Source organism: Megalopta genalis, chromosome 7 (assembly GCF_051020955.1).
Source record: "Megalopta genalis isolate 19385.01 chromosome 7, iyMegGena1_principal, whole genome shotgun sequence".
In the NCBI taxonomy this organism is placed as follows: Eukaryota; Metazoa; Arthropoda; class Insecta; order Hymenoptera; family Halictidae; genus Megalopta; species Megalopta genalis.
In genome coordinates, this window is record NC_135019.1 from 15760228 (window position 1) to 15784899 (window position 24672).

Here is a 24672-nt window from a genome sequence, read left to right on the forward strand (position 1 = left end):
TTTAATCCGTCAGTATAGATGGTACGAATAGATACTATGATCACGAAGCTTCTATTTACCTTTGATAGAAATATTTATATTATTATTTCAATAATTCTACTGTGATGTCGCTGCTACAATACGCATACATATATGTATACAAGAGTATACATGGCAACAGGTGGACAAATATTTAAATCGTGACTTTCGTGGCAATGCTAGATAAAAATAAGAAGCAATAAAGTTGCGATTTCGTTATTATTTTTTAGTTATTGACAATAAATGACTGCCAATAATGTCATGCAAATCAATCTGCGCCATGCGCTTTTACCACAGACTAACCAGGCACACGCGCGCCACTATCGGCGAATCAGAGAAATTTTCAATTGTTAATACATACTGAAAGAACAAAGTCGAATCCGTAATTGTCCTGTTTGATTTTAGTTTTTGATATAAGTATGTATTATCACATGGGGAATTGCATTTTCAATTTTTTCTCACCTGTTGCCAACATTTCATATACAATAGTGCATGTAAGAAATGTATGTACTACATATTGGCAAAATGTAAAGGTATTTTTTGAATAATTAGATCTCAATTAAAAATATCAAATGATAGTTGCATATTCATACAAGATATTTGCATATGTATATGTATGTAGTAGCACTTGTATTGAAAATTTTTCAAATTGTTTCATTGATGTGAATACACACATATGCATCTATTCACATACGTATATGAATGGATATATATGTGTTAATGTATGCACATAATATGTTCACTGTACATATATGCATATGTATGTTCATATATATATATATCTATTGCATAGTCGAGCGATACCACGAGCTAAGGTCACGTGGTTCACCCATCGTGTATTTCATGCTCATCATTTCAACCCGTGCGGTTGATCCATTCGGTACTGCTTATTTGGAATTTTGTGTAAATTACTTAATTCAAAAATAATAACTTAAGATAATTTTCGGATGGTTTGGTATCAAAATTTGAATAGACAATTATTATTCTGCTCTCCTCACGTGGAACATGTATACTGTATCAAAAGGGCCTAGCAAAATTGTCGCCAAGACTCGTAGAGGTACGAATATAACGATTATCATTATATTTTATGTGTACACTTGAATATAGAAACAGTTATGACATTAGTTTCGTGTAACATCATAATTTTTCAGGAATTAGTCAGAATCTTGAGAGATTGGAAACTTTACGTGATTTAACGCGTAAAGCAGATCCTGATGATAACCACGAGACCACCCGGTAAGTAGTGCCCTAACCCATCTTAACCCTACTTTGTTACTTTTCTCCCTCTCTCCTTGTACTTTAAGCATTACGCAATTCATAATTCTTCATCGAAAACAATGTTATCTCTATGTTAGAAATTTTACACAATTAAAGTTATACATAAAATGTCATACACACATGTGTACTACGAAACGTTTATATAATACACGGCTTGAAATATTTCTTACTGTTAATATATATATATATATATATATATATATATATATATATATATATATATATAATAAAATCAATTTTGAATTTGCAGGCATGTACCTAAGCCAGTCTTTCATATGAATGGAAAATCTAAACTCAGTTCGCATAGGCATCAAATGCAAGAAGTTATCACGCCACAACATGAGGAACTTATTAAATTTGTTTATGAATGTAGGTTGAAAAAATTTAATGTTATACTTTAGAATATATACACAATTTTATAATGCTCTTTTACAACTTTTTAAATCTATGGGAAAATATATACATGTATTTTTATATATTTTGCATTATATATAATGTTGCACATCTATAGAAAATATGTATTAAATCTACAGTTTTATTTTTTAGCATGGAATCAGGTAAATACAAGGCAAAGAAGTGAATCTTCCGATGGTTCTGACTGTTCAGAGCCTTCCAGTAAGTTATATTATGTGTTGTACAATGCAGTTTGTACCAGGAATGCCCATAAAAGATTGATCTTTCAAAAATTAGCTCTAGATTGACATCCATAAAAATGTCCATAAAAGATAGATCTTTCAAAGATCTGCCTTAGATTGGCATCCCTAATTTTTACCTTCATTAATGTTCATAAATGTATTAAAAAATATTATAACTTTTCATTTAAGCAAATAGTTAAACATAAATTTTATTTAAAAGTTCATCAAGTGTTTATAACTTCACTTGAATTTGTATTTTAGGTCCAAACTCTATAGTGTATTATAATGATGGAGAACCAAATGATAGTCTCCAAGGTTAGTTTTAGTTATTTATTCTAAACAGATGTATATAGAATATATTATATATATAAAATAATATTTATTCTTATAAAAAGCATAATTACACAATTAATTCTGTGGCTGCAAGGAAGTACGCTGCAAGTTCACTTCCAAAATATTATTATTTAAAGTTCTGATCACCAATACTTTCTATTAGTAGTGTTTAAAATTGCATAATTTTTTTTAAGTCTATAGAATTTGTGCATTAACTTAAATTTTTTGAAATAGTAATTTGCGATGTTTTTCCTTATAGCTACAGAATTTATCTATGTAATTTCTACATAATTAAATTTATGAAATCTTTTTTCATACAAAGAATATATTTCTATTTTACAATTGTATAAGCTTTCATGTAATTGTGGTATTTCAGACTTTAAACCGTTCGATTTGGAATCTTGGTGGGGCAAGCGATTATTTAACAACATTACAAAATCGCTCTGAGACAAAAAAAAGTTGATACAAGTTACGAAGATTTTTGAAGTAGTACAGAATGGTGAACAGTGTTGAGAAGATTAGTCTATTTCAAATTGTAAATGCAAGTTAAGAATAACTGAATTATTTCATAGTGTTGAACTGGAAGTGTAAAGATGAACCCTGGTTAGCAAGCTACCATGGAATTTCAATCGGTGAATCTACAGTCTCATATAAATACATAAATGATTTTATACATTTTTCTATTACATTATAAACGAAATTGTTTTTGTACAAGTTTAGCATCAAACTCAATCATTGGAAATTTTTTATAAATGCATATATATACGTATCAGACATTCTCATTTCAAATAATTTACATTGATCAAATAAGTATTTTCATTACAAAATACATTACAAAATACATTGCAAAATACACAATGCAACAACGCATAAAAGTTAAGGAATTTTATTTCTTAAATGTTGCTTCATATTTTTAAGGCTGTTCCGATTTTAAAAAGTGTAAAAGTGTACAGAACTTCCTTTAAGTATAAAAATAATATGAAATTCAAATTAAAGAAATTTAACGGAACACAATATGAGACCGACGATTTCGTTATTAAAAACATTTATAGGTTTTTAAAATAATGAAGGTGAAGATATATCTCCTGAAAGCATACCAAATAGGGTTAAGTACAGACAGTAATCCCTGACGGTATGAATGCAGTGTGGAAAAAATGGATTTTTAATCATAGAATGATGTACATATTACATACATTGTTTGTGTGAATGCATAACACATTGCTGATATTGTTATGACAATTGTATCTAAATACTTTTACATAAGCAGTTGTTTAGTATAACTTTGTAGACTGATAATGTTTAAGATTGTCAAACAATTGCCAGACAAAGTAAAACTTGTCCCTAATGTATTTGCAAACTCTACTTTCAAAATTTTCATTTCACACTGACTCAAATTAATCACCTCTAGGTTTAGTGATTTTTTTTTAGTTTTGATTTCCACTGCACAGATTAATTATATAAGGCCATAGTATGAAATATAATATAATTTTGAAAAGCAGAGTTTGTGAAAGTAGTCAAAATGTAGTGCAATATTTGGCCATTTAAGGCTGAATCACGCAGTTATAAATAAATACAAATTTATATATTAAAAACTTTTTTTAACCATTTTAATTTCTACACCATTATTAATTTAAAAAATTATTTCATAAGAGAGATAACTTTAATAATTTAATCATATGCTTCGCACAATTATAATAACAATCTCAATAGTAAATAAAAATGTTAAAGTGTAGCAAAATGACAGTCTATGTGTATTGTTTATTATTACGTATTATATATATATATATATTATATCATTCCATATTTTATATCTTATTAAAACGAACTTTCATTTTATATACTGTCTTATATTATATAATATGTAGTTAGTTATTTTTTAAAAATCAAATTGTAGTTAATGCAAGCAGGTGTTTTCGTACGACATCTATGTTCACATTACAGTGTTTCACATTCGTACTTCACGACTTCATTGTATCACACTGTGTCGTATGTGTACTTACATAAGATTGACTGGATTGTCTTATTGAATTATTAAATGAAATTAAGGATATATAATGATGTATTACTGAATATACTTATATATATATATAATTCGATAAAATGAAAAAGTTACATCTGAGAGAATAATTGCAGCACTGAAAATATCTAAGAAAAGGTTATTTTTTACGAGATTAAACAAATTACGTATGTTTATTTCTTTATCTCAATACAATAATAAAATTTTTCATGTTATTTTACTTTTCACTATTATATTTTTTCTGAAAGTAACCGTTTTGCGATACAAGTATTGTGTTACATGTTTTGTAAATGACTGTGACTGTATATACTTGTAAAAGATAACGTATATTTACAAAAAAATGTCTGAGCTTTCAATAGATAAAAGTCTTATGGGTGTAGCAGCTGTACACAATGGTTTGATAGTATTAAAAGACTGTCAGGCAGTTTTACGTAGAGATTATGCTGGTATGAAAGGAAAGGTAAATATACCATTGTGCCTAAAAATGTTTTTTAATAATTAATAATAACGCAATAGGTCAAGTTAATATCTGGTGGTAGAGAAGAAAGTGAATTACTGTGCGCAGAATATGTGGGTCCTGGGATGTTAACAGCTGCAGTTTTAGGACATAAAACTGCACCTCCAAAAAATAATATTCTGAGAGTTATAGATGAAATTGAGTTAAATGATTCTTCTGGTATACAAATCCATTATTTATTATATACTTTATGGATTATGATATCTTTACTTGAATGAAGTTTTACAAGTCAAATGCTTATTACAGTTTTAACATATTAATATATTTATTTACAGGAATATTGTTAATTGTACCTGATTATGCTGCATATCCTATAAACTTCACTTGGGCTAAATTGCGTGCAATTGAAAAAGGATATAACATCAAAATAATTATAGTAACTATTAATTCTAGTCCTGTCACAGAGGAACAAAGTTTTTTGTGTACACAGTTTTTATATAAAATAGCTGGAGCTATGTCAGAGGAAGGAAAACACATGAACGAAATATATTCCTTCTGTACTCACCTTATAAATAACAAGAAATTTCAACTTTTAAGAAGAGGTACCTATATATATATATATTTTACAAAATTGAATAACATTAGATTATGATGTTTATAGAATATTTAAAAAGGATTCATGGAAATTATGAAACACTAATGCTTTCAGATCTAACTGAACATACATTTGAACCTTTTATAAGTTCAATAAATTTAATGTTTCAAGACAAATCTAAGGAAATTTCATACAATACAAACAATTATTTTGTCAATGAACAGATTGCAATTTTAGTAAACAACTTTGGTATTGAAAAAAATATTAATATTTATATGTTATAATTATATACTTGTGTAAGTCATATTTTCAAACTTCCTTAATTTTTTAGGATCAACGCACTCGGAAATTTATACTTTCATTTTAGAATTTTTAAAACAAATGGAAATGTGTGGTTTACAAGCAAAACGAATATATATAAAACCATTATTAAAAAGCTCGAATACTAAATGTTTTGATATTTGTATCTTAAATTTATCACATATGCCTGTCTTAATTAAATATTTGGATTTTCCGACATCTGCACCTGCTTGGCCAAGAATACTAACTTCAGATATATTAGAAACAATTGAGGTAATATATCAAATCATTCCATAAATTATTATGTTAATGTTCATATTTGTGAAAAGTGAATTACACTAATAGTTTTAATCATATTTGTTTTCTATGTAATTAAATAAAGAGGTAAAAAGAAAATTTTAATTATTTGTGAAATGATCTGATCAATTCAATGAAATAATCAATACCTGTAATATACATATATACAATACTATATTATATTAATACTGTAACTATATATATATTGACTTCTAGGGAGGAAGAATGAATTTGTGTACATCAGGAAGATATTGTGAGGTAATAGAATTTTATTTACCAAATAATCTTATTTTCAAAGAGTACATAAGTGGAATTTTAGCGTAGAATGATAACCCAACGAACACAAATTTGCAAGGACCTTCAATGTGTCATGAAACTAGTAAAAAATTTATATCGATTATATTAACTGCATGCGAAGCCATAATAGCATGCATGAATCAACTGAACATATTAGATCAAGAATATGGAAAGGGAGACTATGGTACAAATCTTGCGAATGGAGCTTTAGCTATCAAAGATGCCATCCAGGTAATATAGTGTGACATTTAAAATACAAAATAATGAAATGTTATTAATCAAATAAACTTTATAGGAAAATAAAATATTGAGTATAAATCCATGTGTTGCATTTAGGCAAATTAGTTATATCATTGAAAGAACAGTAGATGGTGTACAAGGAGGACTTTACTCTTTATTTTTTAATAACATTTCCAAGGTAAAGTATAATATAGTGGTATTAGATATGATTGCTGTATAAATTCGATACTTTCAGGCTTTTTCGTCGTATGAAACTACTAAACAAATTACAGTTGACACATGGTTCAATGCATTAACTACTGCAATTGAGGCAATAAAAGAATTTGATGTACCTTGTATAGATGATCATGTTTTTATAGTTGTTTTGAAAGCAATGCAATTAAATCTAGAAAAAGCATTAAACAAAAATCTGGACCCCATTACTGCTTTTGGTGCAGCTGTAAAAGCTGCTGAATATTTCACTGCAGATAACGTATGTAAACATATGTAATCTTTGAACATAATAACATACAAAATACGGTATTTTATTTGTTTCTAACATTTATTTATTTGTGCATAACCATATTTTAGAATTGTTAATTCCATAAAAATTGATGTAAAATATATTACAGAAATTGAAATATCCTTGTCCTGATGCACATGCGGTGGGTATATGGATGCGAGGTGCATATGAAGGTATTAAATTAAAATTACCTAATTATAATGGAAAATGAAAAGATTTTGCAATTATTTTGTATTTTAACATGTTCACTGCCATATCATTCATATTTAGATAACGAAATCATTTATTAAAAAATAAAAATTAATTTTTGCTAGATAATTAATAGATTGAATGTAGAATATAAGTGTAATAAAAGAGATTGTAAGTCCACATATAGTAATTTCTCCGCAAGTGTCGCGGAATCGGAATTGAAGGTGTATTTCAAGGGACCACAAGACACGATTCTTCGAGCCTCGCGGGTCGCCTTTATAATTGTCAACGTCTCGTGAGAGAGAGAGAGAGAGAGAGAGAGAAAGAAAGAAAGAAAGAACAAAACTGTTATTACTATAAGTACATTGTAATGCTAGAATAAAAACGATGACTTAACTTTTTTATTTCTAATTTTTTATACATGAAATTAAAATAAGACCAAACACAGCATGTTTTAACCATATTTATTCATTATACGTAGCAAGTAACTTATTTTATTTATGAAAAAAGCATCAGAAAAGCTGATTCTTAACTACATATGAAATATTAAAGGCAACGTCAAAGAAGGTATGTACATATGTGGTTCGAAAAAGTTATAAGTTATATCCTGAACGCTTTACAACTTTCTCCCAGGATACTAAAAGTGGGAGAATCACAAATGGGATTGGATGATGTCAATGAATTTCCATTTCTTTTCTGCGTCACTTGGAGCATAATCCTTCATACCATTGGACATGGATACCAATGGACACACTGGCATCGAATGGAAATTCCAAGAACGGTCAGACGCCTTAAAGCTCTGATTAAGAGATTACTGTATCTGCAATTTCAGAAAAGTTACACACGACGTTTTAATATTCGACATTAATGAGTATGCGAAAATGTATAATTTTCAAAATATAAATTCAATCGATTAAATATGAATTATAATTTTGCAAAATATATTTAAAGTTTAATTAGGATGTTAATACTGATTATTTTAATTAGTTGAATAATGTGGTTTGATTCTACATCAATTTTACTACAATTTTAACTGATCATATTTTACTCCGCGTGACGTCAGAAAGGACAATTATCTTTGCTTCACTAAACTCTTGGATTTTCTATACACGCACTATGCACATGCCGTGTCTAGTAGTATATATGATCTAAGGTAGTTGCAGTGAATGTAAATAATGGGTAGTTTAATACAAAATTTGTGAAAATACAAGATAAAACTACTGTGTAGCAAGTGTCATTAATAGCCAAAAAATGGGTCGTCGTTCAATCAACACCACGAAAAGTGGGAAATACATGAATCCCACAGACCAAGCACGTTAGTAAATAACATAACCAAACAGTTTATTTCTCTCTAAACAATCGTAAATCATTAATTACCATATTACAGGAAAAGAAGCGCGTAAAAAGGAATTAAAAAAGAATAAAAAGCAGAGACAGCTGGTACGAGCTGCTGTTTTAAAGGGCAAAGATCCTGCTCAAATCATTGAAGAAATGGAAAAGATAGATCAGATGGGTTGGCATAAGTTGTAGTGCATTTTACATAATTATTAATACAATTATAGATATCTGTTTTCAAAATTTTATTGACAATTTCATATAAAATTCTATTAATTCTATTAATTCTATATGTATTACTTATAGAATATAATGTCATGCAGCCTCCACCTCTCAATGAGAAAGTTTTAAAAGATAAAAGGAAAAAACTAAAGGAAACTCTAGATCGTGTATTGAAAATGTATGTAAGTACTCTCAAAATAATATTTATTAATTTTCTTCAAAACTTGTTGGTAAGATTGAATTAAGATTTAAAATTTTTCAGAAAGATATAATGCATGTATAACTTTTTGTAGGCAAAGGATGATCAAGAGAAGTGGGCAGAGTTGAAAGAGCAATTAATACAGTATGAACGTAGAAGAATAGATTTGGTTTCATATTTTGAAGCTGTGCGACATGCACAGCAAGTACAAGTTGATGAAATTCCTTTACCTTCGGCTGGAAATGATATATCTCGAATGTATCCTGGTATATCTAAGTATTCTTGTTTTAATTTATAACAGATTTTGCTAATTGTATTACAATAATAATATTTTTCCAGGTTCTTTAACATCACAAATACCTTTACCAGATATGCCACAGCCACCCGCACATATGTATCCCCCTCATCCACATTATTTACCTCAACATCATCCTCTGATGAACATACCAATACCGCCAAGTATTCTAAAAAAAACAAGTGCATATGCAACATCTCCTTCTATACCAATGTTAGCACCTAATAAAGAACCACCAGGTGTTCCACCATTTCCACCTCCAGACTTATCTAGCGATGAAGAAGATGTACCTGAAAAGGTTAGTCCTTAAAGAGTTTCTCTTATTATTATTGTATAATAATCATGTAATTCTAACACAGGGTAAAGAACCAATACAAAAACTGAGGACAATCCGATTTGCAGATGATAAAGAAGACAAGCAAGAGTCGGATAATAAAGAGAAAGAAACGGATAAAGAGAAAGAAAAGGAAAGGGATATGTCAAAAGTGAAGCCAACAACATTACAACAGAAGATGTTGGCTATGGCAGGACAAGATATCGATCAATTTATGCGTGAAATGGAAGTCGTTCATAAAAAACGAGAAACCGAACGAGCTCAAGACTTGAATGCTCGGTTATCGTTACTGGAAGCAGAGAATGAATCTAATTCAAAATCTAATAACAAATCTAGCAATAATAAAACTGAAGAAGAAGATCTTGAACCTCCGGGAGCATCGGATCACTCTTCTAATCATAATCAGCACACATCTTCGCATTCTCATTCCCAACATACGCAACCTCATACTATGCCTCCCATGGGAATGCCACCTCATCCGTTAATGTATAGACCACCACCACCACCTTTACATTTAAGAATGCCTCCACCACCACCTCCTCGTATTGGATTACGGTTACCTCCTGGTAAGAACACACATGTTATAGTAGTCATTATTAAACGAAGAAAAGAAAATTTATCTAAATAATGAAATTTGAAATTTAGGTCCTCCACCAGGAATGCCAAGAATGTTAAGACCTGGTCCACCGAGTATGCCTAGAATGCCTCCTCCGCAAATGCAAATGCCAAACCTATCGAATATGACAAATATAGGAAATCCTCAAATGCAGACACAATCAGGAACTGGGTCGCAACCCAAAACACCCAATGTTCTTTCTGCTGCACCACAATTGATTAATAGGAAAGACAAAGATGGAAAGAGCACTACAACTATCGAAGCGAAGCCGCAAATTCGAAATTTAGCAGCCGATGTTACGCGATTTTTACCTACATCTCTTCGAGTGAAGAGAGACGATAAGAAAAAGCCAAGTACTTTATCGAGACTTACAGAAAGAATACCAGAAGCGCAACCCATACGCACGACGCAGCCCAAGACTAAAGATGACGCGTACATGCAATTTATGCAAGAAATGGAAGGATTGCTTTAAATTTGCATTACATTGTACCACAAGTTTATGAAGATAGAAAATGATAAAATCCTGTAAAATATGTTATTACTATTACTGCCACGATGAAGTAATTAATATAAATTCCTTGATTCAAACCCTATGATTTTATGAAATTTTATGTTTCTATTAATATGCATATACACCTATAAAAATTCATGCAACCTATTATTTACTGCAGTGATTTAACGATTTTAACTTTAACATCAGAAATCAGTAATCATTTCTGTAGGAAATTTATTGTGATATAGAGAATATTACTTATAGTATTCTTCTTCTGCCACAACTTCTAGAACAACTTTATCATAAATGTATAACAAATTTTTATCCTTAATTTGTATGATATATATATATATATATTTTTTTTCTTTTTTACGGCGACCGCGCCCGTGCACATAAATCAGTTTTATGAACATAAAACATGTAATACCTTGTCTATCAATTTTGAGATTTTTAGGTATTCTTTTAATCATGTTTTGTTTTTTCGCTTTAAATGAGGACATCGTGTAGGCGTCTTGGGGATCTAAATTGTTTAATATGTTTATTAACATTCCCAGTAGTTTCTGCATTCAAAAGAAGCATAAAATCGTAAAACGAGCTGGTTGTATATTGGTGGTCTTTAGTGTAATTTTTCGCATTGTTATGTAGTCGGAATACACTGGCGAATGTTACATTACGTGATGCATTTAAAATAAGAAAAGTATCGCTTATTTTTTGTACATAATTTATCGTTTTCCTTACTGAAAGAACATCTCAAATTGCGTGCTACTGCAAAATGATTTCATTACCTAAAAATATTCGAATATTCCTATAGGCATAGAAAAAGTAAAAAATCTCGAAACTAATCAGAAGTTATGTAAAAATAGCAGTACTACCTTAAAATGTTGTAAATGTGAACGATATATATGTAAAGAGAGATTACCCTGCATAATATGCGAAAGTAGTCAATCTGCAGAATTAGATATCGATTACTAAAATAGTTAATACATAATATATTTATTATTACATATTTCATTGTAGTACCCAAATAAAATTGACATCTTAAACATCCTATATGTAATAATTATTTCATGATAAAATGCCAAATTCTTTGAAATTATCTTGTCCATTCTGTCTGCACTTTATACTACGTGCACGGTGCGTTCGTTGGCGTTATTGAATAATTTTGAGCAAACTTCCAGCACTAAAATCTAATAACGTCTTTTTTATTAATAAACAATCTAGATTAAATTTAATTTATTTAATATATATATATATATACATATATATGTATGTATATATTGTATATAATACATGATATGTATATATATATGCACGTGTAGTATGTATGAGTTTACGGATGTCCAGTGGTGTCAGAGGAAGTGCAAAAAACCACGTGACGGGTGGTGGATTCGTTGGTTTCTCTGGTAAAATGGTTTTCTCAGTGGAACCGATGAATCCCAACTCGCAACGCTTCCCCACCACCACTGGTCACGTGGTTGGTTTGACCTTCTCTGGCATCAGTGGTATGAGCATGTACACATACATCCATACATATTGATTCCCATCTTACCCCCTCCACTCTACATAATCCAATGATCGAAGCATGCGCAGTATGATCAAGATGGCGGGTTTTCTACTTCCGACAACAGTAAACAACGTCATTTCCTTCTTCTCTGTAATACGACGACTGTAATTCATTCCAATTCATTCTCGTTTACGTGACCAGTGGAAATCACGCTCACGCTATATAAAATTTCGAATTGTGTCTATATTTCTCATAAAAATAGTTGAAGTCTGTGTATTAATGTTGAATATAACAGAAATAAGTATTTTATATGCTTAGTATTTTGCTCTCGATCGTGTTGAAAGTGATCCCAACTAAGAGTTAGAAGTCAATATGTATACGAGAAGCAGACAAAGCCAAGGCTATCCCAACTGTAAGTCTTTAAAAACTTCTAAATACAAAATTATATATCATGCAGCAATTTTTATGTAATTGAGGTATGTTATAAATACTCGAATAGTGTTAATAGAAAAAAATCAATATTATATATACCGGCTTTTCGTGAATGGCGTCTCTGAAGGGACATCAATTCAACAATCATTATTGCACATTAATTTCATGCCCTAATTTTGAAATAAAATTTTTAGGATCTACAATGTATATACGTATACAAAAAAATAGATACCCAGTTATTATTACATATACGTATATGAGTATATTATATAGTATATATTGATACTGAAAATATATGCTATATAAAATTTATTTGTTTAAACATAAATATTGATTTCGATTAGCATAATGCACAGAGTATAACAATTTTAAAAATTATATTTACAGCAAGGAACCAAAATAATCCAACATTGAATTACCAAGGTCAAAATACAGTAAGTTTCTTTATTTTCATTATAATAAAAATGGAGTAGTATCTTATATAAATTTAGAAAAATTCTGTATAAATAATTGTGGCTTTATATAAAAAATTTAGGAAAACATGATTTTAGATAAAAAAAAAATGTAGTCCAAATACATGTAATAGTTTTTATGTTCCATATTAAGAATCTGTTTTATAATGCATTTTCAATGCATTGAAAAATTTGAGGGTATAGAAAAGATTTATATAGATATAAATGTTATCTTTACATTTTCAAATAGTAAATATTTGTTCGATAGAAGACGTTTTAATAAAAATTAAATATAAATTTTATTTGCATCATTGTAATTTTTTAAAATACGAAGTTTAGTTCCTTTAACTAATTTTTCTATTTGGACATTGAATATTCTAGATTTTTTTAATTTAATATAAAGTATGTAACAATAATTTTAAGACAATTTCTAATATAATGAGTATATTCTTCTATAGCTTAAAATGTACATGTATTTGATAAATGTGTATATGATCAAAGAATTTCAATACAAGTACATATAGTGGAAGCATTTTTTGATAATATTCTGGTACGTATACCAAACTATATTGAAGTTTTATTCCATGCTAGAATATCATTTGGTATGTATACCAGAAATCTATTACAAAGTGTTTCATACACATAAGCCTGTGTATATTCATTAAGAACATAATATTAATTATATATTTTTTTATATACAAGTTGCGTACAAATATATATAGTATTTCTCAAAATGGCTAGAATTACGTTGTTTAAGCAACAACAGAATGATTCTGAATCAGTTTTAAAGGTATTGTCTATTTATATTGTTGATACCACTATTTTTTTCTAAATAAAGAAAAACAAGTATACTAAAAATTACATTAGACAAGGAATTTAAAGGGAATGTATAAAAAGAGAAGTTATTTATTCTGTAACTCGAGTCAACTATAATGGAAAGAAATTTTTTTTGTATTATCTAGTTTATTTTAACAATAACAAACATGTCTAATTGTTTGTTTATGTCTGAAGAACAAAATTATTAAAGTTCATTATACTTCTATTAGAAAATTCTATTAATATAAAAACAAAAAGCTTGTTATATTTTATATTCCTCGCAATCAATCTGTATAGTTGTTCCATTTGTTGTTTCCAACATTTCAGCCATTTGCATGTACTAATTAGTGGTCCCTACTTTCCCCTCCCCTGCAATGCAGGAAATAGTAGCTATACAACAATACCGAGGAGGTCTATTCAGCCAGGGACTAGTTCGTCAGTTACCCACATAGCATAGCCTGCCACAGGCCATATTTTTGATAATGTACTGAACTGATGTTTAAATGTGACAATGTTACAATATTTATAATTTGACAATGTTACATATAATGAACAATGTTTCATTAATACAAGAAACAATTTGGTTTACAAGTTATATAAATAGATATATTATGAGAGTATACATTCAAACGAACAAAGTTTATTGTTAAATAGAACATTTATTAATTGTTCGAATTTAGGTCATCTTTTTAATTTCCATAAAAATATAGAGATTGTTTTGATAAAGTACATCGTAAAATTAATATTACCTTTTGTGTATATTTTTTTATTACTTAACACTTTACCTACTAGTAGTTATTAAACATTTTTTAAACATCGAAGGCAAATTATTGAAGGTTTTTTCAAATGGGTTGTTCAATAAAGATAACAACTTTATCGATAAAGCAACAAATTGTCTTGGTTCTAATCTAATAACTTCTCAAGAATATTGATTAAAGGAAACTAGACTTCTTAGGTTTCAGGTAGCTAAAGTGTTAAAACATTTCCTAAACATGGCTCAGTTATAAATAAAAAAAATATTGGCCACCGATGTATTGGTATGAGTTATGGGGGTAGCATTAGACTGCTTCCGAGTACACATACGATGCTAGACCTTGGTGGGATAGCACAACCGTAGAGGTTCCTTGTGTAGCGGCGACCCACCCTCTTTTTTACAGTTTAATCAAGGAGGCTTCCAAGGTTCACAACCCTCTCCTAATCAGCAAAGCAATTATAAACAAGGAAATGCACAAAACGTACAAGCATTTAAACAACAACCGCAACAGCAGCAAGTCACGTCAAGGAATTTGCAACAAGGGAAACCACAACAGCAACCATCGCAACCACAGCAGCAGCAGCAGCAGCAACAACAACAGCAACAACAACAACAGATTAAACCACCACAGCAACCAATCTCATCTCAAATACAGTCGCAACCTCAGTCTCAACCTCAACCTGTTCCACAACCTCAACCTCAACCTCAACCTCAGCAACAATCTCAACCTCAATCCCAAGCACAGCTGCAATCTTCGGCTCAACCCCAACGATTAAAACCAATTTTGAAACAGACATCCCATACACAGCAGCAAGCTACACCAACTGTGCAAAATAGTCCTGCTCCGACTTCTCAACCACCAATTCCTGCTCCAACACCTCTAACAACCAATTCGAACCCTACACCACCAGTAACAAACAATGCTTCTGATGCAAAGAATGATAATCAAGTGCCTGAGAATGCTGATGTTGAAATGCAAGATCAACAACCTAGATGGAGACGTAAAGTACCTGGATGTAAGTATTCTTGAATGCCAATGAAGTATATTGTTAATCAAAGTAATTATAAAAAGTTAATTATTATAAAATTTTTATTAAAAATTCACTCCAATGATGATAATTCACTGCGCAAATTTGAAAATTTTAATTGCTAAATGCTCCGATATTTTATTGTTGAGTTATAGCATTTTTAATAACACTTGTGAAGACATTTTTTCTGACCTTGTGGAAAGTAAGATAAATATATAATTTTGATTTGTTTGTGCTAAATAAATTTTATACATTTAGTTAGGGTAAACAAAAGACTCAAACGACTTCGTTTGAATCAACGTTTAAGAAAAACATTGCAACCAAAGAATGCAATTATGGTACTGAATGAAATGAAGGCTGGAGTGCAGTTCACATTCCCTGAAACCCAAGGAATGCCAAACTCTCTTTATCTCGTTCATGCAGAGGTATATTTAAAATCATGTGTTCTTGTGTATTTACAAAAGTAAATTAATAAATCAGAATTTAATTAATCATTATTAATAATAGCTTGATGGTAAAACCTATGTTGGACAAGGATTATCAAAACCACTTGCACGACAAAATGCTGCCGAAAATGCATTGAAAGCTTTATTACTTGAAAAAATGACAGCAGCCTCTTTGAAAGCACGTATTGATGCAGAAACAGATGGTATGATAAATCAATTGGCAGATTCGTCCAATGTATCAAAGGATGATAGTAACGAAGAAGGTGCAACACCTATGGATACTAACGTAGACGAAAGTGACGAAATTCCATGGAGTTCTCTGGCCAGTTTTGCTTTATACAAACTGTTCCTTGAGTGGCATAATCAAGGAACATCAGTTCCGGTTTCAAGACCTGGATTACCATCACCTGTAAAAGGAGTTAAGAAAGAGATTGCCCATATTCCAAAAGCTCCAGTCCAAAAGGAACTTCCAACAAACGCTACGAACATACACCCTGTAATGTTATTAAACCAGATGAGACCAGGTTTAACATATGTGGAATTAAATCGTGTTGGTAATCCACCTAATACAATGTTTACACTTGCTGTAGAAATTGATGGGGTTGAATATGCAGGAACAGGTAACATTGCATATTTGCTATAAAGAGAAATTTTTCAAATATCAATAGAATTTTCAGTTCATTTTTGCCACTAGAAATGTTATTAAAGTATACATGTGGGAATTTGCATAAATATCTACAATCTATTTATAATAATTAGTAAATTTTAAAGTATATTTGATTCAACTTGTGTATAAGTAACAAGCACACTTACAGACAAAAGTTAAGAAACATTACATATCATTAGTATTTAAGTAAAATTTGATACATTTATCATGAAGCATATAATACATAAAGTATAAAGATGTAAAATTCATATTTTCGTTAATATATATTTATCATATGTTGAGAAGATTTACTACAATCAAGAATATACATCTATGTAACACGTTTTTTAACTTTTGTTCGTAAGTGTATATATTTTATAATTTTAATAAATGTCTTACTAAAATTACATGTATATATTACAGCCAAAAACAAAAAAGATGCCAAGAAAATAGCTGCAAAGTCAGCACTGTTGGCTTTGTACGGTTTGAGCTACCCAGATGAAAATAAAGCAACTATTCAAGAGCTAACAATGGCTTAAAACAACCTTTGAATAATAAAATATCTTAATTTTTTATTTTATGACTTCAATTTATATATTGTGTGAACAACTGCATGTTGCAGACGAGATTCTAAAACTTGAATAACCTGCAATAATAATATAAGATTTTTTCAATTTATATTTATAAATATATAGAATTCATGTACACATATTGAAAATTGTATAATATTCAGTTGTCTATAATATTAACAATATTTAAAGAGTATTCTTTCTTATAAATTGAATCAATGTTTAAGTAGATACTGCTATAGTTAATTTAAAAGCGTTTTCTATGATAACAGTTTCTTATTAAATATAGCATGCCTTTATATAGGGTGGTATATAAATCAATCGTCGTAGTATTTCAACTGATTTTGACAGCGCACTGAAAATATTTCAAACAAGAATTCAGTAGGTGAATTTGCATGAGATGGAAAATATATTGAAAGTGTCAGTTTTTACAAAAAAACATTACTTACAATCATACAAAATAATTCTTTTCATGCAATTAACTTTTGCTGGAAGTATTTTATTATACTAACAAGTTCAGTTGAAATCGCCCTTCAAATAGATCACCCTGTAGCCTTTTTAATTTGTATGTACAACAAAATGACATTTTATCGATTACTATATTTCCAATAAATTGTGGAATTTCAATTGTCTACGTACATATTATGATTGTTGATTTAAGTGTATCATTGTATGTAACGATATACATATATCACTGAGATAAATGCAAATGTAAGTAGATGCAACAATTGATAAAAATATTATCATTGTGTTTGAAATCAGTAAAATATACATCTTCTGCAAGATCAACCATGTTTAACTAGTTTACTTTATAGATAGTATATTACTGATCCCATTTGCAATCTGAACATTTTTGTGTCAATGTTATATTGACATTTAAATCTTAATGTAGTCTAATAAATCAATATTTACAAAAACTATTATAGTGTCTTTTTATTCAATCGTAAATAATTTTTAGCCATATACCAATTTTAACCATAATTATTCTAATGATTTGTCTGCTCTTTAATTACCCAGGTAAAAGATTAGAATTGGTTACTATGACAACAATTTTCGAAACATTCGAGTTGGTAGTGAATCATTTGTGCTGAATCGTATACTGAAAACATGCAACCATTAAAAATAGTAGTTATAGGACCTGTTAGGGTAATGTTTCAATTAAAAAGCAATATTGCTTTTTAAATTTTATTAATATTAAAAGTGAAATTAAACTCTAATAAATTTCAATAATTTATGAAGACATATGTTTTAGAGTGGTAAAACAACAATAGCAAATTTTCTAGCTGATGCCACTGAAATACCTTATGATTATCATCCTACACAAGGTGTTCGAATATTAGAATTTGAAGTACAAGATATAAATATGAATAGCAAAAATATTGCAAAAGATATCGAGTTATGGGACTGTAGTGGAGATCACAAGTATTTCTGCATATTTTACTTTAATATATCGTTTTATTTACAATACCAAATAGAGAACATGCGATATAAAAATATTTTAGATTCGAAAGCTGTTGGCCAGCTATAAGAAAAAATTTACATGGTGTTATATTGGTGTACAGTGAAAAATCTAATGAATGTTCGAAACAAATTCAAGAATTCTACGATTATTTTGTCACTCAAACGAAATTAGGTCCAGATAAATGTGTTATACTTTGTTATGATCCTGAGAAAAAAAGTCCAGATATATCAAAAATTATTTGTAAGTATAAATGTTATATAACTTCTAATCATCTCGTATTTATAAAAATAATGACACATTCCTATTTTATTATAAATATAGCTTCAACATTTGTGAATGTATCACATGTAAAATGTAACGTAGATAGTGGTGGAAGTAAACTTAAAACTGATTTTTCTTCATTTATAAGTACAATGGTTAGTAAATTGTACAATTATGAAGATGAGGAACTGAAAAATATTTTAAATGAAAATATATTATTTGCAAAATAATATTATTTTAATTTTACTTTTATTTTACATGCCCAAAATATGTACTGGTAATTATAAATTTCTTATTAATAACAAATGTATATATACACTATACATTATATATAAAAATTATATGTTTCCCCTTATATATTTCCGTTTCCCCTCTCTTTATACATATGGCAACATTGCTTAATTACATATGTACTCAGCATAATTTACATTACACTGAAACAATTTCATGAAAATATTTGTACTGTGAATATACATAATCCTATTATATGAAAACTCAGTTTCATTTGATTCAGAAATATACTATAAATAATTACCCTATTATTATTAATGTTGATAATAATATCTTTTAACTGCGTTTAAATGCAATTTACGCCTAATCGGGAGTTTACTCAGAATGTTTAGTGTTGTATTAACTTTTTTCTTGGGTTACCAAGAAACTCTTTAGTTCATTCCATGCTTTTTGTACTTGACCTCGAGTCACATCATGACTCCATAAACTACATATAACAACATTAGCTTCTTTAACTTGTTCCACATTACTAGGTTGAACTTGAATACGTAATTTTGCATCAGTTTCAGTTAATCCATTTCTATCCATCACTCGTTTTACAGCCTAGAAATTGAAGTACTTTAAATTTTTTTTAATCAAATATAAAATTATGGATTAAAAATTTAATATTGATAATAAAAGATTTAATTAAGAAGTACTGACCTCCTCTTGGGGGATAATACACGTCCAAATTTCATGACAATGATTTTGCCAGTTGGCTTGAATTAATACTGCTGCTTCCATGACAATTATATCAAACCCTTTTGCATAAAAATCATTTATCTTTTTCTTTGCTTCATCTAAAATTATGGGCCAAACTATTTTATTCAATTTATCTAACTGTGTCTGGAAATAAATTTATGTTCTCAAACATAAATTCAAACATGTTAACAAGATCGTAGACAATATTAGTTTATGTGAACCTACTTGATCATTAAATACTATATTTGCAAGTATTTTTCGATTAATAAATCCATCCAATCCCAAAATAGTAGAGCCAAATGCTTTAATTGTAGCATCAAAACATTGGTTTCCAGGTAAATATAAGTCATGTGCTATTTTGTCACAATTTACAAGACCTGCTCCTAGTTCTTTCAATTTTTCAGCTACTGATGACTTTCCACTCGCTATACCACCAGTTAAACCAATAATATAGGGTTTCAGAGGTTTGTCTCCTATATTCTAAAAAAACACTGAAACTAAAATTCTTTTCAATAGTAGCATGTTTAATAGACTGTAGATCTTTATACAAATTCTTATTTCCATATTTAATTTTATGAAGTCTGAAATAAAGGAACAATTTTTTTTTTGATTAATTAAAAGATTTTTATGCCAATAACAAAATTAAAATACTATACATGATTTCTTTACAGATTCGTATATTTTAATAATGCATAAAGATCCATAGTTTAATGACTAATACATACAGGGGGTCGAAGCCTCGTTCCCAGTAATCGTATTCTGTTATTAGTGGAACTAATTTTAGATTCTTCATGTGCTCTGTAATTTTCATCCTTCACCAATTCCACAACATGAATATCTAATTTACACAAATTTTTTTGCATACGCATTTCATTTACTTTGTTTCCACCACGCTTTGTTTCTTCGCTAACTACTAATAGCTCAAATGTTGGATCATTCTTTGTTGGGCCATACATATCGTTTATTTCAACCACGTCGTATATCAAGGTTGAATCTATGTCTTCTAAAAAGTCTTTAACATTGGAGATCCTTGTTGAACATGGTTCTATCAACTCCCATAATAATTTCCCTATAGAAATTATTATATTAAAATTTTTATAAATGGAGTACCAAAAATTTACATTTTAACATTATTTAAAATTCTTACCCTGTAATATATTTGTACTAGTTACCCCAACTGTAAGTTTTTCTGTACAATGCAATACAGCTTCGCTTAAAAGTATTTTATGACCATTATGCATTTGATCAAATGTGCCACCAAGTACCACGCTCTTATAAATCTTTCCTTCCTCTGTGCATGTCTTTGCATCTGTGTTCTCTGGTTTCTGATCATCATTCCAGCTAATAAAGTTACAATTCATGGAAGCATTAGCTAGACAATCTTGTATGAATGCATTAGCTTCGTTGTTACTATAGTGGTGATCAAAAATGACTATCTCCACGGGTTTTTTGGTATTTATTATCGATAAATTAGAATTTTTCATACTTGTCAGTAAAACTCGAATGTCTAGTAGTAAGGATATTGTAGATGTATCAATGTAAATATTTGAAATAGTTCGAACATAATTTGTTAATCGTTGCGGAGAATTTGTAACTGTGTATTTATTAGGTTTAAAAATGTTCTTTTCTGGGAAGTACTGTATATATAAAGTTTTTAACACGTGCTTTTTGATGATCGGCAATAATTTCGTCACTTTTGATGGATTCGTTAGAACTAATAAACCAGTGTTTGCCATTGTAAGTAGTAGATTTGTTGACCTCTAATTTTTTGGTTTGACGTTTATACTGTTTAAATTGTGTAACTTGATAGGGCCAGGTTAGGATTAAGTTACCCAGCAGATAAAGGTTATGTAACGTTGGAAGATTGAGTTTTCGCATGCAATGTATATATGTACATATATTTTATATTATCTCTACATATGTACGTCTACTATCGCGGCTTAGGACTTTATACTGCGTTAGCTGCTTTAGACGAGGTCCGTGTTCCTATATGTACATATGATATGTATGCAGGTGTACACATAAGGATCTGCAACTGCTGAAACGCCATCTATGTAGATATAATTGATACCCATATGTATGTCTAGTATTTAACCCTCGGACTGCGGTTACCGGGTCATTTTGACCAAGTGTATTTAAATCGTCCACTTAATTACTCAATTTTCGGCAATTCAATTAAATAAATGGCTGTTACACCAGGAACAACATAAAGACTAATAAGTCTACATAAAATATCTTCAACATATTTGAATATCGAGAAATATTTGATGAAGAAATCTGAGAATGGTCGTAAACATCCTCTCTTAATTGTATAGCTGTGAAAATAGTTCAACTTCCGAGGGTTAATACAGTAATAGATCCTACTCCTGCACACTTTTAGGCCATTAGCGAAGGTTGATAAAGAAATTTTCTTTGCTCTGATTGGTTGACGATTCACTGCTAAGATAGGATCCATTACGGATTGGATGCGCAGTAAAATGGTGGGGATGTGCGCGCCAGCTTAGGGAGTAAGAGAAGCGTGCAGGAGTAGTTCCCATTACTGTACGTAATCCAATTTGAAAGGTTTACTAAATTTAATTTTTATTATTGTAAAAACCCAGTATGTAGTAATGTAGTAATATTTTTTTTTATTCTAGATATGTCATATAAAATACACAGTAACAGTTTCACACAGTTTTGTTAAACATAAGTTAAATACTAAAGCAATTATTCTCTTCATAAATATATATTAATGTATATTTTGTACTGTTTTATCTATTATTTCAAACTGCTCATTATTATGCTGGTGTGGAATAACTTCTAGAAATTTCACAGGGTGGTACTTGTTGATGTAAAATTAACCATTGCATCAATTTTGTATGGTTTTTAGTAACTGCCATTTTTAAAAAAATATCGTACCATGAATTTTTAACACCAAATCTGCATCCTGAAAAAGAACATTTTTTCTGTTTATAATACAAACTTTCTTACTATTTTATGCAGAATTGTACATTTAAAATAACAAACCTGTTTCATACAATATTTCCAGACAAGAAAAATCATCTTTTAATGGATTATTAAGATAATAATATATAGCCACGCATAAAGCATTTTCTCCTGCTATTGTAGTTATCAGAGGATCTGCACCTATGATTATTTCATAAAACTTAATACTACTTGATCAAATATTATTATTTTCGTTTTGTGTTCTATACCTTTTCCTAACATAAATGTTATTAAGCATGTATGACCATGGTAACAAACTCGATGAAAGGGTGTTATACCATTAATTGGAGACTTTACATTCAACAATTGTGGACAATAAACAACTATATCAATGCATTTCAATGCATGTACTTTGTCGTAACATCTCTGTAAAGGAATGAAAGTAATTCAAACAGTATAACAAGTCTATTTAAATATAATTTTCATAAAAATTTGTACTGGAATTTTTTATAACAAAATGTATATTTACATCAGCTGAATATTCCAATTTACGAATCATTGCATTATGTCTAATTATGCTTCGTTCTCTAATGATCGAACGTTCATAATTTTTAATTTCTTGCGATGTTTTTGAATTGTCTGTTGTTTTGCGCGCAGCAAATCTTTTATGACGACGTGCTACAATTTAATAAAAGAAATATTTTGTTATATAATATTGAACAATTAAGAATCTATCTAAGTTTCTGGGGGCTGAATTTAAATATATATAATATAATGAATTAAAAAATGTACCATGAGTACAGTGAAGTGCATACGATGTAACGGCGATAACACCTCCAGTAAGTGTAATGACTTTTACAATGCTCGGCATGGCTTCTATTAATTGTACGAAATACTGTTGTAACATATCATGAAACGATTCATTATATTTTGATATAAGACTCATACTCCCACTTATTTAAATCTTTTATCGCTAAATATGAAATGACTATTCCGTAAGAGATCTCCCGATGCGTTCCCCTACTCTCTGTAGATAATGAAGATTTTTCGCGTAGATACGCGCATAGAATGTAATGACTTCCGAGGCTATGTTCACGATAGTTCTATTTACGGACGCATGCGCACTGGTCAATCGTTTTCGAAAAATGGCGGAGTTTTGTCTTTATGAGAATTCTCTGTGCTCATAGTCGCATTGAATAACCAATCAGAATAAGCAAGCAATGATGCAGGATGTCCTCTTTCAATAGTCGACACTCCGGAAGTGATTGTCGAAGGGGTAGGGAAAGAGAGAGAGCCCTCACCCTGAGTAACGATTAGATATACATAACTCCGAATCCTCAATTTGAAGTTCTGTAACGGGGTCGCAGTAGGGGGCATCTACGGGTGTCCAGATATTACAACGAAAACAGAATCGACGCAGACGCAAGCTTTACTCGATTGTTGCGAAAAGTGCGTTGCTTCGTCAAACCTGTTCCTAGTGTTTACAATCTTTCTTCGCGAAACTAATCGATGTTATGATTCCAAATCGTTTTTAGTACGTACTTGTGAGACTTTGACAGTGATTCCTTGTATTTCTAATTAATTCAGTAGAGGCGATTATCGTGGCGTACATGGCAGTCGAATTTATGTAGATATACTCGACCGTGTTTTCTCGCGTGTTACTTCAAATTTATCGTTGTTCGTTACGAAAATGGCGAATTACACGGACCGTCAATATTCTTACGGCAATTCCGTACATTCCCGTAGAGATGAC

The 24672-nt window shown here is 29.8% G+C and overlaps 7 protein-coding genes and 1 long non-coding RNA gene across 13 annotated transcripts; 5 read left to right on the forward strand and 3 right to left on the reverse strand.

Annotated features, from left to right (window-relative positions):
* The first annotated feature begins 831 nt into the window (after nucleotides 1-831).
* On the forward strand, nucleotides 832-3856 carry LOC117221638 (MAPK regulated corepressor interacting protein 2). The gene is made up of 6 exons (XM_033472738.2): nucleotides 832-1075; nucleotides 1170-1254; nucleotides 1547-1665; nucleotides 1843-1911; nucleotides 2193-2246; nucleotides 2641-3856. The coding sequence occupies exons 1-6, from the start codon at nucleotides 1024-1026 to the stop codon at nucleotides 2709-2711; spliced, it is 450 nt and encodes a 149-aa protein (XP_033328629.1). The 5' UTR covers nucleotides 832-1023; the 3' UTR covers nucleotides 2712-3856.
* A 350-nt stretch (nucleotides 3857-4206) lies between these two features.
* LOC117221741 (triokinase/FMN cyclase) lies at nucleotides 4207-7554 on the forward strand. 4 transcript variants are annotated; one of them, XM_076523741.1, is made up of 11 exons: nucleotides 4207-4448; nucleotides 4530-4741; nucleotides 4798-4957; nucleotides 5074-5340; nucleotides 5448-5582; nucleotides 5665-5906; nucleotides 6147-6188; nucleotides 6255-6458; nucleotides 6523-6645; nucleotides 6703-6939; nucleotides 7079-7554. In XM_076523741.1, the coding sequence occupies exons 2-11, from the start codon at nucleotides 4622-4624 to the stop codon at nucleotides 7178-7180; spliced, it is 1632 nt and encodes a 543-aa protein (XP_076379856.1). In that variant the 5' UTR covers nucleotides 4207-4448; nucleotides 4530-4621; the 3' UTR covers nucleotides 7181-7554. The 4 variants fall into 4 exon arrangements, with proteins under 4 accessions (XP_076379856.1, XP_076379857.1, XP_076379858.1 ...); XM_076523742.1 differs by having other exon boundaries at nucleotides 4641-4741; XM_076523743.1 differs by having other exon boundaries at nucleotides 4207-4419; nucleotides 4641-4741.
* A 717-nt stretch (nucleotides 7555-8271) lies between these two features.
* On the forward strand, nucleotides 8272-10752 carry LOC117221682 (uncharacterized). The gene is made up of 7 exons (XM_033472837.2): nucleotides 8272-8473; nucleotides 8546-8671; nucleotides 8800-8897; nucleotides 9009-9180; nucleotides 9254-9507; nucleotides 9569-10109; nucleotides 10189-10752. Exons 1-7 carry the CDS (start codon nucleotides 8410-8412, stop codon nucleotides 10629-10631), a joined length of 1698 nt encoding a protein of 565 aa, XP_033328728.1. The 5' UTR covers nucleotides 8272-8409; the 3' UTR covers nucleotides 10632-10752.
* A 412-nt stretch (nucleotides 10753-11164) lies between these two features.
* On the reverse strand, nucleotides 11165-11990 carry LOC117221685 (uncharacterized). The gene is made up of 2 exons (XR_013033882.1): nucleotides 11673-11990; nucleotides 11165-11598 (listed from the first exon to the last, which is right to left on the reverse strand). It is a non-coding gene; the product is annotated as an uncharacterized LOC117221685 (long non-coding RNA).
* A 288-nt stretch (nucleotides 11991-12278) lies between these two features.
* LOC117221740 (uncharacterized) lies at nucleotides 12279-18088 on the forward strand. Its single transcript, XM_076523745.1, has 6 exons — nucleotides 12279-12568; nucleotides 12976-13022; nucleotides 15014-15626; nucleotides 15897-16063; nucleotides 16146-16704; nucleotides 17154-18088. The coding sequence occupies exons 1-6, from the start codon at nucleotides 12529-12531 to the stop codon at nucleotides 17267-17269; spliced, it is 1542 nt and encodes a 513-aa protein (XP_076379860.1). The 5' UTR covers nucleotides 12279-12528; the 3' UTR covers nucleotides 17270-18088.
* Nucleotides 18089-18324: 236 nt separating this feature from the next.
* LOC143259865 (intraflagellar transport protein 22 homolog) lies at nucleotides 18325-19377 on the forward strand. Its single transcript, XM_076523747.1, is given in 5 exon segments — nucleotides 18325-18378; nucleotides 18380-18445; nucleotides 18552-18721; nucleotides 18802-19001; nucleotides 19083-19377. Coding segments are annotated over 5 exon segments (645 nt in total). The 5' UTR covers nucleotides 18325-18339; the 3' UTR covers nucleotides 19253-19377.
* On the reverse strand, nucleotides 19238-22002 carry Ppat-Dpck (Bifunctional Phosphopantetheine adenylyltransferase - Dephospho-CoA kinase). 2 transcript variants are annotated; one of them, XR_004490550.2, is made up of 6 exons: nucleotides 21142-22002; nucleotides 20720-21063; nucleotides 20220-20474; nucleotides 19956-20138; nucleotides 19558-19856; nucleotides 19238-19456 (listed from the first exon to the last, which is right to left on the reverse strand). XR_004490550.2 is itself a non-coding variant. In XM_033472838.2 (5 exons), the coding sequence occupies exons 1-5, from the start codon at nucleotides 21728-21730 to the stop codon at nucleotides 19653-19655; spliced, it is 1575 nt and encodes a 524-aa protein (XP_033328729.2). In that variant the 5' UTR covers nucleotides 21731-22002; the 3' UTR covers nucleotides 19238-19652. The 2 variants fall into 2 exon arrangements, 1 of the variants encoding a protein (XP_033328729.2); XM_033472838.2 differs by having other exon boundaries at nucleotides 19238-19856.
* Nucleotides 22003-22598: 596 nt separating this feature from the next.
* On the reverse strand, nucleotides 22599-24601 carry LOC117221680 (uncharacterized). Of its 2 annotated transcripts, XM_076523748.1 has the most exons (6): nucleotides 24462-24592; nucleotides 23712-23814; nucleotides 23449-23597; nucleotides 23189-23345; nucleotides 23001-23120; nucleotides 22599-22920 (listed from the first exon to the last, which is right to left on the reverse strand). In XM_076523748.1, exons 2-6 carry the CDS (start codon nucleotides 23788-23790, stop codon nucleotides 22772-22774), a joined length of 654 nt encoding a protein of 217 aa, XP_076379863.1. In that variant the 5' UTR covers nucleotides 23791-23814; nucleotides 24462-24592; the 3' UTR covers nucleotides 22599-22771. The 2 variants fall into 2 exon arrangements, with proteins under 2 accessions (XP_076379863.1, XP_076379864.1); XM_076523749.1 differs by lacking the exon at nucleotides 23712-23814 and having other exon boundaries at nucleotides 24462-24601.
* Between the last annotated feature and the right edge of the window lie 71 nt (nucleotides 24602-24672).

Bases quoted from the DNA above. Each gene is read 5' to 3' on its own strand.
- LOC117221740 (XM_076523745.1), top strand. From the start codon at position 12,529: ATGTATACGAGAAGCAGACAAAGCCAAGGCTATCCCAACT. The intron at 13,023-15,013 runs GTAAGTTTCTTT...TCTTTTTTACAG, and splicing joins ATTACCAAGGTCAAAATACA to TTTAATCAAGGAGGCTTCCA. The intron at 15,627-15,896 runs GTAAGTATTCTT...TTATACATTTAG, and splicing joins GAGACGTAAAGTACCTGGAT to TTAGGGTAAACAAAAGACTC.
- LOC117221741 (XM_076523740.1), top strand. From the start codon at position 4,622: ATGTCTGAGCTTTCAATAGATAAAAGTCTTATGGGTGTAGCAGCTGTA. The intron at 5,907-6,146 runs GTAATATATCAA...ATTGACTTCTAG, and splicing joins ATATATTAGAAACAATTGAG to GGAGGAAGAATGAATTTGTG. The intron at 6,459-6,522 runs GTAATATAGTGT...TAAACTTTATAG, and splicing joins CTATCAAAGATGCCATCCAG to GAAAATAAAATATTGAGTAT.
- LOC117221638 (XM_033472738.2), top strand. From the start codon at position 1,024: ATGTATACTGTATCAAAAGGGCCTAGCAAAATTGTCGCCAAGACTCGT. The intron at 1,076-1,169 runs GTACGAATATAA...ATAATTTTTCAG, and splicing joins TGTCGCCAAGACTCGTAGAG to GAATTAGTCAGAATCTTGAG. The intron at 1,255-1,546 runs GTAAGTAGTGCC...TTGAATTTGCAG, and splicing joins GATAACCACGAGACCACCCG to GCATGTACCTAAGCCAGTCT.
- LOC117221682 (XM_033472837.2), top strand. From the start codon at position 8,410: ATGGGTCGTCGTTCAATCAACACCACGAAAAGTGGGAAATACATGAAT. The intron at 9,181-9,253 runs GTATATCTAAGT...ATATTTTTCCAG, and splicing joins TATATCTCGAATGTATCCTG to GTTCTTTAACATCACAAATA. The intron at 10,110-10,188 runs GTAAGAACACAC...TTTGAAATTTAG, and splicing joins TGGATTACGGTTACCTCCTG to GTCCTCCACCAGGAATGCCA.
- Ppat-Dpck (XM_033472838.2), bottom strand. From the start codon at position 21,730: ATGGCAAACACTGGTTTATTAGTTCTAACGAATCCATCAAAAGTGACG. The intron at 21,064-21,141 runs GTAAGAATTTTA...TAATTTCTATAG, and splicing joins TAGTACAAATATATTACAGG to GGAAATTATTATGGGAGTTG. The intron at 20,475-20,719 runs GTATGTATTAGT...GTGTTTTTTTAG, and splicing joins GAACGAGGCTTCGACCCCCT to AATATAGGAGACAAACCTCT.
- LOC117221680 (XM_076523748.1), bottom strand. From the start codon at position 23,790: ATGCCGAGCATTGTAAAAGTCATTACACTTACTGGAGGTGTTATCGCC. The intron at 23,121-23,188 runs GTATAGAACACA...AAATAATCATAG, and splicing joins AACATTTATGTTAGGAAAAG to GTGCAGATCCTCTGATAACT. The intron at 22,921-23,000 runs GTTTGTTATTTT...GTTCTTTTTCAG, and splicing joins GGAAATATTGTATGAAACAG to GATGCAGATTTGGTGTTAAA.